Here is a 12,666-nt window from a genome sequence, read left to right as displayed (position 1 = left end):
GGAAACCCTCCCCTACCCGCTGGGCACCTGCTGCTGACGGTTCCGTCCTGAGCAGGCCCCGAGCACCCTGGTGTGTGTGTGCGGGGGGGTCTCCAACTCTTGTCAGACTCGAGACGTCCCCCTTTCCGTGTGCATGTGGGGGGTCCCTGGCCCGCTGTGCTGACCAGGCCTGGTCTTTACTGTCTCCCTGCAGGTTTCTTTGGTCCTACGCTGCCCCCAGACTGGCACCAAGAGAGGAGGGGGCCACAGGAGAGGAACAGCACAGACAGCGTCTGGGACCAGCCACAGGACACCAGCCCCTCCCTACCCCGTGCCATGGAGCCAGGTGAGCCACTGGGCTGACCCGCCTGTCCTGTGGGGCTGGGGCAGCCCCCAAACCAGCTCCTCCCTCTCTGAGTCCCTCCCACTGCCTGTCCCCAGCACACGGAGCCTGAGCAGATGCCAGGGCATCCAGAATCCCCGCCACATACGGAAGGAGACCCACCACCCAGCCCTGTGCCCCCACCCACCGCGCAGAATGGGCCTCCTCGTACAGCCCATGATACACACCCCAGTGCACCCCAATACACACACCCTAATGCACCCTAGCCCTGATATGCACCCCAATACTTACCCAGTGCATACCTGATACACAGCCCAGTGCACCCCAATACACCCCGATACACACACCCTAATGCACCCCAGCCCTGATACACACCCCAATACGCACCCCAGTGAACTCCAAGACACCCCCGATACACACACCCTAATGCACCCCAGCCCAGATACGCACCCCAGTGCACCCCCTGACCCCCCCAACACACACTCCCCATGCACCCCTCTGATACCCCTAATGCTGCACTGTTACGCACCCCAGCAAACACACACACAGCAAACAGACTGACCAGCATACTATACCCCCCGGTACACAGCCCAGCACTCCCCCAGCGTGCCCCCGATACCTCAATGCCCTGATCCCCCAACACTCACACTCCCATGCCCCGATACCCCCGGTATACATTGGCACACATACGGCTCCAGAACAGGTAGCTGGGCCCCAGGGCGTCCCGTGCCCCTGTGCCCCCATGTCCCCCCTCACCCCCTGTGCCCCCATGCTGTCTCATTCACACAGCAGGAAACACGGGGACTGTCAGGTCCAAACAAGGACGCCCCAGCCAGGGCCCGGCCTCCTGCCTGGCTGCAGGACTCCCCCTGGCTCTTTCTGGCTGTAGAGCACCCAGGGCCTTGTCCTTTTGCCTGGGCCCACGGCTCACGCCCTCCTGTGGCTCAGGTCCCTCCCATGGCAAGGGGGTCTTTGCCTCCTCGCCCTAGTCCCCAGCCCTGGGGGCACGATGCTGAGAGTAGGGGATGCAAAGGGTTAACGCTGCTGGGGCTGGACTCCGCTGGGGGGCTGAGCTGGCCTGGAGCACCCAGCCAGGGCGCGGTGGCAAGTCCCTGAGCCCCAGCGGGGCATGTGCAGGGTCCTGGTGGACTCAGCCATGCCTGGCTTTGCACAGAGCTCGGTGCTATCTCGGCATCTCCCTGACATGGGGGAGGGGAGCTCGGACCTTTGCCCAGGAGCTGGCTCAACAGGTCTGGGGGTGGGGGGCTTGCAGGGGGCCTACAGCCGGTGGGGTGTTGCACAAGGCCCAGGTGCATGTGGGGATGTTTTTACCTGCCTCTGTAGCCTGGGTGGGGTTCCCAGCAGTGCAGGGAGGGGCCGCGGGGCTGGCCGGGGAGCGGGGGTGGGGACGAGGCACAGGGGGACTGGCTGGGGCACTGCTCCGGGCTGGGCTGGCACTTGGAACCGGGCGCCCGAACGGCCCTCGCTGGGCAGCCACCTGGTGCATCCTGTCCCAGGCCCGGGGTGCGGAGCCAGTCGCCCGGAGGGAGGAATGCAGCTGGGTCTGCAAACCTGCCTGGCCTTGGAGGGGCCCCATGCTGTGACCAAGGCCTCTTGATAAGCCGGCTCCTTCTGCCAATTGCTGGAGAGGCTGGTCTGACAAGGCCAGAGAGAGAACCCCGGTGTCCTGGCCAGCCTCCCCGCCTAGGGGGCCATGCTGGGCCATTGCTGAGTGCAGAGGGATCAGCCCCCCGGTGCTGGAGAAACCCAGCACGTCTCAGAGCAGGGAGAGATTTGTGAGGGTCAAGCCGCCCTTCCAGCCCCCGGGGTGGCTCCCGGCCGCACACCCCTCGCTGCCAGCCCTGGGGGAGCTTTCCATGACGGGATCTAGCAGCAGCAGGAAAGTCACTGGGGCCGGGCTGGGCTGGGCTGGGCCGGGCTGAGCTGGCTGGAACCGTTCTGCCTCTGGAGGGTTATGCAATGAAGTGTGGTCAGAGCTCACAGAATATGCTCCCCTGCTACCCAGCTCCCAGTCCCGCTGCCCTCCGCCCCTCCTAACCCCACTGTCTCCTTCAGCCCACTCCCCCCGTCCCCTCTCCTGTTCCCCACATTGCCTCCTCCTGGGGTGCCCCTGCTCTGCCCCAACCCCCTTTCTGCACTCCCCCCCAGCCCCGTTGGCCTGCGGCCGGTGGGGCCAGCACAGTGTCTGGCGATAGCCGTCGGTGGGCTCTGGTTGGACCCGGAGAAGCTGCGCCCCTGAAGGTCACTCGGCTCCATGCCAGCTCCCTGCAGAGGGCCGGGGCCGCCTGTCACATCCCATGGGGAGATGGAGCGAGAGCTGCCGTGCCCTGCGTGCCCAGGCTGACGGGTGCCAGGCAGTGTTAGCCTCCATCCGGCACGCTCCTTTCCGGGTGCAGGCAGGCGGATGCAGCAGTGCCGTAGGGGCCTGCGGCGTCCCGGGCGCAGCGAGCAGACAAATGCTTGGTGGCAGCCCGTCAGCCCAGCTAAGAGCCGCCTGCATGGAGGTGACAGATGGATCTGGACAGGGGTGAGGACAGCAGCTCTGCCGGCGACAGGCCCCTCACCTCTGCAGTCTCGCCGTGTCCCTGGCTCAGCCTGCTGGGAAGGGCAGCGCAGCTGCTCGGAGACGACCTCCCGCTGGTCTGGCATGGCGGGGGCAACCGCACTGCCGCTGCTCCTTCCATCATCCCCTGCCTGGCACCTCCGCCACCCTGATTTCCAGCCCCCGCTGTGGCTGTGTGGTCCCCAACCTGCCTCTTCCCCTGCCGGAATCCCCGCTCCAGTGGGCTCGGCTCAGCCAGCCCTCTGCTCGCTGGCCCGGGCCCTGGGAGCAGGCCCAGCGCACCACTGGTCGTACCCTGCGGGAGCCCAGCCGCAGGAAGGCAGCCTGTGCCCGTGCACCCGTGGGCGATTGAGGATTGCTGCTTGCTGCAGGGAGCCGCCTTCCACCCGCCACTCCCGTGCTCTGTGATGTCACAGGCTACTGCTGGGCAACCCTGGAACCCGGGGCCGGGTTTGGAATCCCGCCGAGGAGTCGCCTGGAGCGGCTGGAGAGAGATGGACGTCGCTGCCAAGCCCCACATCCCCCCCGCCATGGCCCTGTATGCCGAGAAGCACAGCGTCTTCCAGCTGATGCAAAGCATGGTGGAGGCGCTGCTCATTCACCAGCCCGAGGACCCCATCTCCTTCATGATAGACCACCTGAAGCAGGACAGCGACCACGTGCCCAGGGTGTTTGTGCTGGGCCCCCCGGCCGCCGGGAAAACCACCATTGCCATGTGGCTCTGCAAGCACCTCAATGCCTCGTACCTCAGCCAGCAGAAGCTGCTGTCCAACAAGACGCTGGTGCTGGCCAAGGAGGCGCAGAGCTACCAGCTGCGGCAGGAGCAGATCCCAGACGAGCTCTGGGTCGGCCTGCTCCAGGACCGCCTCTCGGACATGGACTGCATCAGGGAGGGCTGGGTCCTGGACGGGTTCCCCCAGACCCGCGAGCAGGCCTTGCTGCTGCAGGCCTCCGGCATCATGCCACGGCACGTGGTGGTGCTTTACGCGCCGGACACCGTGCTGATGGAGAGGAACCTAGGCAAGCGCCTGGACCCCGCCAGCAGGGAGGTGTACCACACCACCTTTGACTGGCCGGCCGACCCCACTGTGGAGCAGCGCCTGGTGCAGCCCGACGGCTGCTCGGAGCAGGCCACAGCCAGGCGGTTGCTGGAGTATCACCGCAACATGCAGGGCATCTTCCAGAGCTACCGGGGGAACCTCCGCACCGTCAACGCCGACCAGCCCTGCGCCGACGTCTTCTCCCAGGTGCTGACGTTCGTGGAGAGCCAGCCCTGCTCGGCTGCCCCCTTCACCCCCCGGCTCCTGCTCTGCGGGCCCCCTGGCAGCGGGAAGAGCCTGCAGGCCGCCCTGCTGGCCCAGAAATACGGCCTGGTCAACGTGGACTGCAAGCAGCTGCTGAAGGAGGCCGTGGCGGAGAAGTCGAAGATCGGGGAGCTCATCAAGCCGTATTTCGAGAGCAGGTGCCCGGTGGCGGACAACCTGGTCCTGAAGGTGCTGCGGGAGCGGCTGGGCAAGCCGGACTGCGCGTCCTGCGGCTGGGTGCTGCACGGCTTCCCGCGCGACGCGGACCAGGCCGAGCTGCTGAGCAACACCGGCTTCACCCCCAACCGGGTGGTCTTCCTCACCCTGCCCCTGGACGCCATCCTGGAGCGGGTCTCTCAGCGGGCCACGGACCCCGTCACTGGCGAGCTCTACCACCACCTGTTCAAGCCGGCCCCGAGCCCGGAGCTCTGCCAGCGCCTGCGGCAGAAGCCCCAGGACGCGGTGGAACAGCTGGAGCTGCAGGTCGATCTGTACAGCCGGCACGCCGCGGACCTGCAGGAGCTCTACGAGGATGCCGTCTACGTCAATGCCGACCAAGACCCCTACACTGTCTTCGAGTCCATAGAGAGCTGCCTCACCCGGCCTCTGCCCCTCCGCACCGTCTAGCGCCTGCCGGGCAGGGAAATACAGGTTGTTTTCAGAATGGGATTTGGGGTCGTCTTCTTTAACAGCGCCAGGTGTTCCTTGCGGGGGGGGGGGGGGGAGTAACCTCTGCTGGGCTCCCTTCACCCCCACCTCCCTGCCCAGCCCCCAGCCCAGCAAAATAACTGGGGTAAAATATTGAATGGCTCCCCGGTGGCGTCAATGAGGAGCCAGCAGCGCCCAGCCAGCTCTCCAAGCACTTGGCTTGGGACCCTCCGCCACTCAGTCCATCTTTCCCGGCCTCCTGCCCTCTTCCCCTTCCCCCCGCCCTCGATTTTGACACCCCTGCAAGTTTGCGGAACCCCGCCCCTCGGCTGCGAGAGCAGGGGATCCCTGTTGCCTTGGGGGTCTCTGTAGAAGTTGCTGGACCCCGGGGGCGCTCTCTGGGGAAAGCTGTGCGATGGCCTCTTACGAGTCTTCTCCCAGATTGTCTGGTGAGAGCTTCCCAGGCTGGGTTCTGCCGCTCCCTGGGGCACGAGGGGACCCTCCGGAGCTTTGAGTAGCTGGGCTGGAGGAATCTCTGCTCATCCCGGGCCAGGCATGGGGAGGGGCCCTTCCCCTCTGCAGACGGAGGCAGGGGTCTCAGTAGAGTGGAGCTGTGCCCGCCGGAGATGCTCGTGCGCTCGTCCGATCTGGGTCTCGGCCCCGTCCTGCTCTCCCGGCCCACGTGGCTCACAGCCGCGTGTTGGTGTTTGACTTTGAGGAGTCTTTCTCCTCGACCACGTTACAGAGGGCACGTCTCTGCTGCCCCCCATCCTGCAGGCTGACCCCCTCAGATGCCCCTGGGGTGCCAAGTGTGGACTGGCTGCTGGCTTTGCGTGGCCTTCACCTCCCCAAGGCAGCTGGTCCAGGCAGGTTTGCAGAAGGGCCTTTGATCTCCGAGCAATGGGGAGCCCGGCAGGAGAAACGCGTCTCAGCGAGCTGCATGGCAGGACCGCCAGCTCCGGGTGGCAGCGGCAGGGCTGGGTGGAGAAACAGAGTGGCTGTCGCCTCTGGGGCCATCGCCTGAGCACACTTGCGCAGATCCCCGCTCGGCCAGTCCTGCCGCGGGCGCATTGAGGGCGGCGTTCCGTCTCCCTCTGTAACGGAGCCGTTCTCTGGCCTGGCACCCAGCCTGCTGCCACCCTGGCACACACCCAGCGTCCATCCAGCCCTATTGGTGCATGTGTAATGGGGGCCTTGCCCCTGGAGCGCCCCCTGGCGGGGCAGTGCTGCAATTAAGTCCCTGCCTCAGTTTCCCCTAGTGGGCTTTTAATAAGTCCTATGAGGCTTATGTATATTGAACAGTGCCCCTTCCGGGCTCCAGCTTATTTAACCAACACATCACCCAAATCAGCCTCCACTGCAGCCGCCTGGCTGGAGGGGGCAGGGGCTGAGTTGTCTCCAGGTCCCTCAGCAGCCAGGCCCTATTGCCAGCAGTGTGGGAAGGGTCTCTCCTTTAGGGTCAGATCCCCAGAGATCGAACTGCGCCGGCCCTTCCTCCGAACGGCGTCTAATTCCTCGGTTCCGGGGCTGCAGCTTCTCCCGCCATCAGGACCAGATTCTGCGGAGCCTGAGCGTTGGCAGCTCCTCCCTGCCCCAGCACCTGCCCCCTCGCTGCATCTCCCTGGGGCGCCCCCTCCCCAGCCCCCTGAGGAGCCCTCCCCAGGAGCCTCTGTTCCGTAGGGGGACCCCCCTGGGAGGAGCTCCGTAGCCAGCCCTCCCAAGGAGCTCCCCCCGCATTTCCTCCCTGTGCCGGAGCCCGCATGGCGCTGCCCAGCCCGGGGGGATCTGGCTAGTCACTCTCTTTAGCAGAGTCTGTCGCAGGGCGACTGAGGGCTGAGTGCCCCCGGGACTCCAGAGCAGGAGCTCCATGCAGGGGGATTGGGCTGCCACGCAGCTGGGGCCAGTGGGGCCCCGACTGACAATAGTACTGAGCACACCCTGTGCCTCTTGTCCCTACGTCTCAGCGCATTAGGAATGGGGATGGGACCGTTCTCATGGACAGAGGGCTGGGGAGGGGCAGGTCCCACCAACTCAGTGGCATGGCCAGGCGTAGCCCTCCAGACCCCTGGGCCTGAGCTCTGCCCCCCGGGCCATGGCGCTGGCCGGGCACGGGCAGGACGATCCTGCGTATAGCAGGGCACACGGCCCTGACAGCAGCAGGGCCCAGGGGCCAGACAGCCGGCTCCGTGGCAAATTCCTCTGCGGTGATGCAAACGTGCGGGCGGATTGAGAGATGCCAGAACTAATCCAGCAAAGAGGGGGCTGCAGAGGCACTTGGTGCTGATCCGAACCTGGCTAAAGCCCCGGATTAGACTCGAGAGCGATAAACAAAGCGGGGTGCAGGGCCGGGCCAGGATCCCCTGCGCTGCTGGAGCCCTGCCCCTGAGAGGGGCCGTCGAGGAGGGGGAAGTGGGGCTGGGCTGAGCTCCGGGGGCTCCTCTGGCAGCCCCAGTTCAGGCTGCCTGGGGGAGCCGTGGGGGGAGGAGGCTGTGTCGGCATTGGGGTGATTGCTGATCGGCATCTGTCCTGCCGCTTCCTGCCAGGCCCCATGGAGCCTTTGTGCCCCGCTGGGACCGGCCATTGTGTGAGCCGCTGTGTTTGGAGAAGCCCCTGGCTACGCAAACAGCCCGAGAGGCAGCCCCAGCCCATTGTGGCTGCCAACAAGGCTTCCGAGCCCACCGGCCTCCCCTCCCCCATGCCAGCGCCCACGGGGCCGGCCAGCGGGCGCTGGGCTTGCTCCAAAGCAGTTGCAATGCAGAGGCTTTTCTCAGCCTCCACCGGACACGGGGAGGCCCCTAGGATGTGCCCACGAACCAGGCTGGCGCTGCTTGTCCACCCTGTCCATCTCAGCCCCCGTGCCCTGGCCCTGGTCACTCCCTGGCCTTGAGCTCCCGGGCAGGTGGCCTCTCCCAGCAGGGAGAAGGGCGCACCCGGCTCTCCCAAGCCAGCTGTCACTGAGGAGCCCTGGTGCGCTCTGCTGTTGGAGTGAGCATGGGGGTCCCCGGGGTCCCCCTCCTGCGCCATGTGCATGGTGGGCATCTGTCCCTGCTGTGCTAGCCCAGCGGCATGGGGGGCTCCGCACGGGGTGTCTGCCTGAGCTGACAGTTGGCACCGCTCCACCCCTGAGGTCCCAGGGGGCTCAGCCAGCCGGCCCCCCACAAGCAGCCAGCAGCCCGGCACATTCTGCCAGCAGCTCTGCGGCTCCAGGGCCCCTGGATTAGGGGCTGTTCGCTTTCATGTTTTATCTCCAGAACAGAGTCCCTGGCTGCCTGCTTTCCAGCCGCGGGCACAGATAGTGCAGGGATGTGTGTGGCTGTGTGTTGTGCGGCCATGCGGGGGGAGCTCGGGGGACGTGCGCTTGTGCATGGCGGGTGTTTGCACCGCCGGGCCTGAGTGGCTGAATACAGCAGACACCACGCCCTGACCGGGGGCCTTTTCACTGTAAGGCCTGTGTGTGTTTCAAAGCCCCCCCTCTGCCCTCCCCGCAGGGGCACACAGTCAAGTGCAAAATGCACACGCACAAAGTTGTGTCTGCACGTGTGTTTTGTGAGTGTCTCAAGTGGGAGCATCTGCCAGGTGATGGTATATTAGTATGCGTGTGCGTGTGTGCACTGGGACACGTGTGTGCTCTGTGTGTGTGTCCACACTGGGGCCCGTGGGCGGGGGGGGGTTGCGTTCTGGGGCCAGCACTTGCTCTGTGTGTGTGTGTGTGTGTGCGGGCTATGCAGCCAGTTCAGTGCGTGCTCTGTGAGTGGGGGGCGTGCGTGCTCTGTGGGGGGGGGGCGTGCGCGCTCTGGGGCTGGTGCGCGCTCTGTGGGGGGGGGGCGTGCGCGCTCTGGGGCTGGTGCGCGCTCTGTGGGGGGGGGCGTGCGCGCTCTGGGGCTGGTGCGCGCTCTGTGAGTGGGGGGGGATGTACGTGCACGCGGGGGCTGGTGCGTGCTCTGTGGGGGGGTGCGCGTGCTCTCTGGCTGGTGTGCGCTCCATGTGGGGGGGGGCGTGCGTGCTCGGGCTGGTGCGCGCTCTGTGAGTGGGGGGCGTGCGTGCTCTGGGGCTGGTGCGTGCTCTGTGGGGGGTGCGCGTGCTCTCTGGCTGGTGTGCGCTCCATGTGGGGGGGGGCGTGCGTGCTCGGGCTGGTGCGCGCTCTGTGAGTGGGGGGCGTGCGCACTCTGGGACTGGTGCGTGCTCTGTGGGGGGGGGCGTGTGTGCTCTGGGTCTGGTGCACGCTCTGTGGGTGGGGGAGAGGCAGGGCAGCCTGTTTCCATCACCCCTACCTTGCCCCTGGTGCCCCCCTGGTGGTCCCCACCCCCCGGGGCCAGGCCCCAGGTGCTGCCCAGCTCCGTGGGGCACCAGGCTTGTGCGAGTGACGCGTTTCCCGGCCCCGGAGAGGCAGGAGGGGGTGGGCTTTGTGGGCGTCCCCACGATGATGCCAGGCCACGAAGACCCGCTGGGCCCTAGCGCTGGGTCTGCCTCCGCCCCCTGCTAATGGCCTCTCCGTCTCCTTCATCCCCAGGCCCGGCCCCGGCCCCTGGCCCCTCTCCCGGCAGCGAGGGGGCGCTGGCCGCCTGGCCCAGGTGCACGCCAGAGAAGCCAGAGGAGTGCGGCTCCCCCAGCCCTGAGCCCGAGGCCCCCCCGGCACCACACCCGCTGCCCTCCCGGCCCCTCTTCGTCACGCTGCACGCGGACTGGAACACGGCCATGGCCGACTGGGGCCTGGCCTGGGAAGCCCACGTCTACGGGGCCGGCTCCCTCTTCAGCCTGCTGGCCCTGCTCTCCCTGCTGAGCCTGGCCTGCCTCCCCTTCCGCTGCCCGGCTGGCTGCACCTTCCTGGCCGCCCTCGACCTGCTGCTGCTGGTGGCCGGCGCCGCCCGGGCCTTCCTGCTCTTCTACGACGCCTACGGGCAGCAGGAGCGGCTGCCGGCCCTGGCCTGGCTGCTGCTGCACGACCTGCCCTTCCCTTGCTTCTCCTCCGCGCTGGCCGTCGCCTTCCTGCTGCTCTCCACCCGCTCCCGCGTCCAGCTCTCGCGCGCCCGCTTCCGGCACCCCGGCTGCCTGGCCGCCCTGGTGCTGCTGCACTTCTCCGTGGCCGTGGGCGCTGTCCTGGCCGCCGACCTGCTGCGCCAGTTCCCCTTCCTGCTGCTGGTCTCGCGGGGGGCCTTCGCCCTGCTGGCCGCCCTCCTCTCCCTCGCCTTCCTCACCTTCTACTGCCTGGGGCGGGTGGGCGCCCTGCAGATCTACCACCTCCAGAGCGCCACGCCACCCACCGAGCGCCTCGGCCACTGCCCCTTCGCTGACGCCGGCGACTGGAGCCGGGCAGCGCGCTCCACCCTGCTTGCCGCCTGCTTCGCCCTGCTGAGCGCTGCCCTGCAGGCCTACGCCATCCTCCACGCCCTGGGCTACGGCCTGCCGCCGGGCTTCTTCGGGCCCTGGCCCTGGTGGTCGCTGCAGCTGGGCTGCCGGCTCTGTGAGGTGGGCACCGGGCTGCCCCTGGCCCTGGTGGGCCTGTACCCCATGTTCTGCTCCCATGAGCCCCCCTGCGTGCACTGCTGGGGCGGGCTCTTCCGCGGCCCCGTGAAGGCCCCCATCCTGGCCAACAACTTCCAGTGGGCCGTGGCGCAGCATGAGAAGCTGGTGACGTGTGACACCATCACCCGCAGCGACTCCGAGTTCCTGCCGCTCTACGCCCTGGCCGGGAGCCGCCCAAGTGCGGACGGGGCGGCGGGCTACTGCGGCGCCCACAGTCCGGGGGCTGCCAGGACCTCGGAGACGGGCCTCGAGGGCGGCTACAGCTCGAAGGCCTCCTCCGTCATCAGCGTGGCCATGGACAGCGACCCCACCGCCGGCTTCCGGCCCCCGTCGCCCATCAACCTGCGGCGCAGCATCGACGAGGCCCTGTTCAGCGAGGCCCTCATCCCCGCCAGCCTCTTCCAGCCCCCCAGCGCCCCAGCCCGGTCCAGCCCCCTGGCACTCAGCCTCCACAGCCCCGGCCTGCAGGAGCACCAGGGGCTCCGGGAGACGCCGGCCAGCCGCGGCCTGTACCGGACGGCCTCCTGCGTGGAGCTGGACGTGGCCCTGCCCCAGGGAGGGGATGGGGAGGCGTCCCCAGAGGTGGGCGCGTCTGATGCCGCCCTCTGCTCCCCGGGCAGATGGAGGGGCAGCAGCTGCTGCTCCAGCTCCCCCTACGGACTCTCCCTGGACGGCTCCTCCCTGGTCCTGTGCCCCAGCCTGGAGCCAACCACCCACGCGTCTTCCTTTGCCTACGAGCCGAAGCTGCCCCGGGGCCAGGGCGAGAGCAGCCCCCGCCGGTCCCCCCCGCCGCCCGGGGGGCCGTACCTGCCCCTGGGCCAGCCCTCCCAGGAGTCCTTGGACTCTCTGGTCCCGGAGCCGCCGGCGGGCGACGCGGCTCGGCTGCAGGAGGAGTTCCTGGACGTGTGCCGGCAGATCGACGCACTCAGCATCAACAGCGACACCATCGACCTGTAGGGAGAGGGGCCGCCCTGGCCCCGCTGCGGCCACCTTCCCCGTGGGCCCGGCCTGGCAGGAGGAGCCAGGGCGGCCCTGAAACCCACATCTCCCCCCATGGTGCTAGGCGGGACGGGCCCTTCCCGCCTCTGGAGGGGGGTCCCCTCTGGTCAGAGCCAATGCATGGCCCATGCACCCCAGCAGTGGGCGCTCACACCACAGCAAGGTCCCGGGGCGGGGCAGATTCGCCATGTCGTCCCCCCGCGCGCCCAGTGCCCACACTGCATCGCCCGTGTCCTCCCCCACGCCGGAGAGGGGGCTGGGGGAGCCAGTGGCCGGCCATTGGGGCCTGCAGCTCTATGACGAGGAGAGGGCGCTCCCTGCTGGGTGCGAGAAGGGACTGCGGGCTCCCAACAGCCAGGGCCCACAGCTCCTTGGGAAGGGGGCCCAGGGGCCCGGCTCTCGCCCTGGCCCTTGGAAGCGGCTCAGTAGAGATGCCCCATGCCCGCCCCCCCATACACCTGCTGCCTAACACCCTCCTCCCCCGCTTCCTCCCAGCCCCGGGTGGGCCCGGGCCCAGACTTTGACCCCTGTATTAGCAATGAGGTAGGCTTGTGGTTTGTACTCCAGACTCCAAAGCCCGCAGCGGCAGTGACAGGCCCCCGGGCGCGGGGGCCGGAAACTCCTCCCTCCTTTGCATTAATAAAGTATTTTATCAACAGGAGCAGCTGGGTCCTCGTCGGGCAGGAGCCGGGGGCGTTACATGGGTAAACCTGCAAAGCCCCAGCCCCGTCCAGTTCCGAGTGTCTGAGTGAGACACGAGTGCTGCCAGGGAGAAAGGGCGCCCCTGGGGTTCATTATTAGGCAATCGTCGGGCGCTGTCCTGCTGCCCAGCACCGGAGCGCCCAGTGCAGGGAACGGAGGCAGGGAACGGAGGGCAGGGCAGGGAACGGAGCTGGCCCAGGGACCCCGTCTGAATGCCGTGGGCTGGGGACCGGCACAGGGAAGGGACCCTGGCACACTGCCTCGGGCCGAGCAGGGGAGGACGGGCCCGTAGCGACTCTTCGGCCAGCCCCAGCAGGGCCCGGCCAGCAGGACGTGCGTCTTGGGCGACCTTTGGAGCAGGAACCAGGGTGTTTCCTGGGCAGTGGGCGGGGGGAACAATGTGGAGACACTGCAGCCCCCTACTCGTCCCCCCCCCATGCTCCCCTGGGCTGCCAGCAGGAAGTGGGGGGCCTCCCCAGGCCCCCTCTCTGCAGGGACGGCAGGGTCAGCAGCTGTGATGGGGGCTCCTGGGGCCAAGGCTGGGCTTCAGCGGAGGGGCTGTGAGAGGCAGGGTGCAGTAGCCC

At 67.8% G+C, this 12,666-nt stretch overlaps 2 protein-coding genes across 3 annotated transcripts in view; both read left to right on the top strand.

Annotated features, from left to right (window-relative positions):
• The window catches only part of PRRT4 (proline rich transmembrane protein 4), a 29,794-nt gene extending 17,760 nt beyond the window's left edge, over window positions 1-12,034 (top strand). For both annotated transcript variants that reach the window (XM_073332353.1, XM_073332362.1), the window contains exons 3-4: window positions 194-325; window positions 9,369-12,034. In XM_073332353.1, the coding sequence (XP_073188454.1) occupies window positions 194-325; window positions 9,369-11,338 (2,102 nt within the window). In that variant the 3' untranslated portion in view covers window positions 11,339-12,034. The remainder of the gene's footprint in view (window positions 1-193; window positions 326-9,368) is intronic.
• Window positions 3,401-4,837, top strand: LOC140907115 (adenylate kinase 8-like). The gene has a single exon (XM_073332339.1). The coding sequence runs from the start codon at window positions 3,401-3,403 to the stop codon at window positions 4,835-4,837; it is 1,437 nt and encodes a 478-aa protein (XP_073188440.1).
• Window positions 12,035-12,666: the final 632 nt, after the last annotated feature.

The sequence above is a fragment of the Lepidochelys kempii genome, chromosome 1 (assembly GCF_965140265.1).
Source record: "Lepidochelys kempii isolate rLepKem1 chromosome 1, rLepKem1.hap2, whole genome shotgun sequence".
Taxonomy (NCBI): domain Eukaryota; kingdom Metazoa; phylum Chordata; order Testudines; family Cheloniidae; genus Lepidochelys; species Lepidochelys kempii.
Note: the sequence above shows the minus strand (reverse complement) of the source record. Positions and strands in the feature narration are given on the sequence as shown.

Coding starts and splice junctions, on each gene's coding strand:
- LOC140907115 (XM_073332339.1), top strand. CDS start 3,401: ATGGACGTCGCTGCCAAGCCCCACATCCCCCCCGCCATGGCCCTGTAT.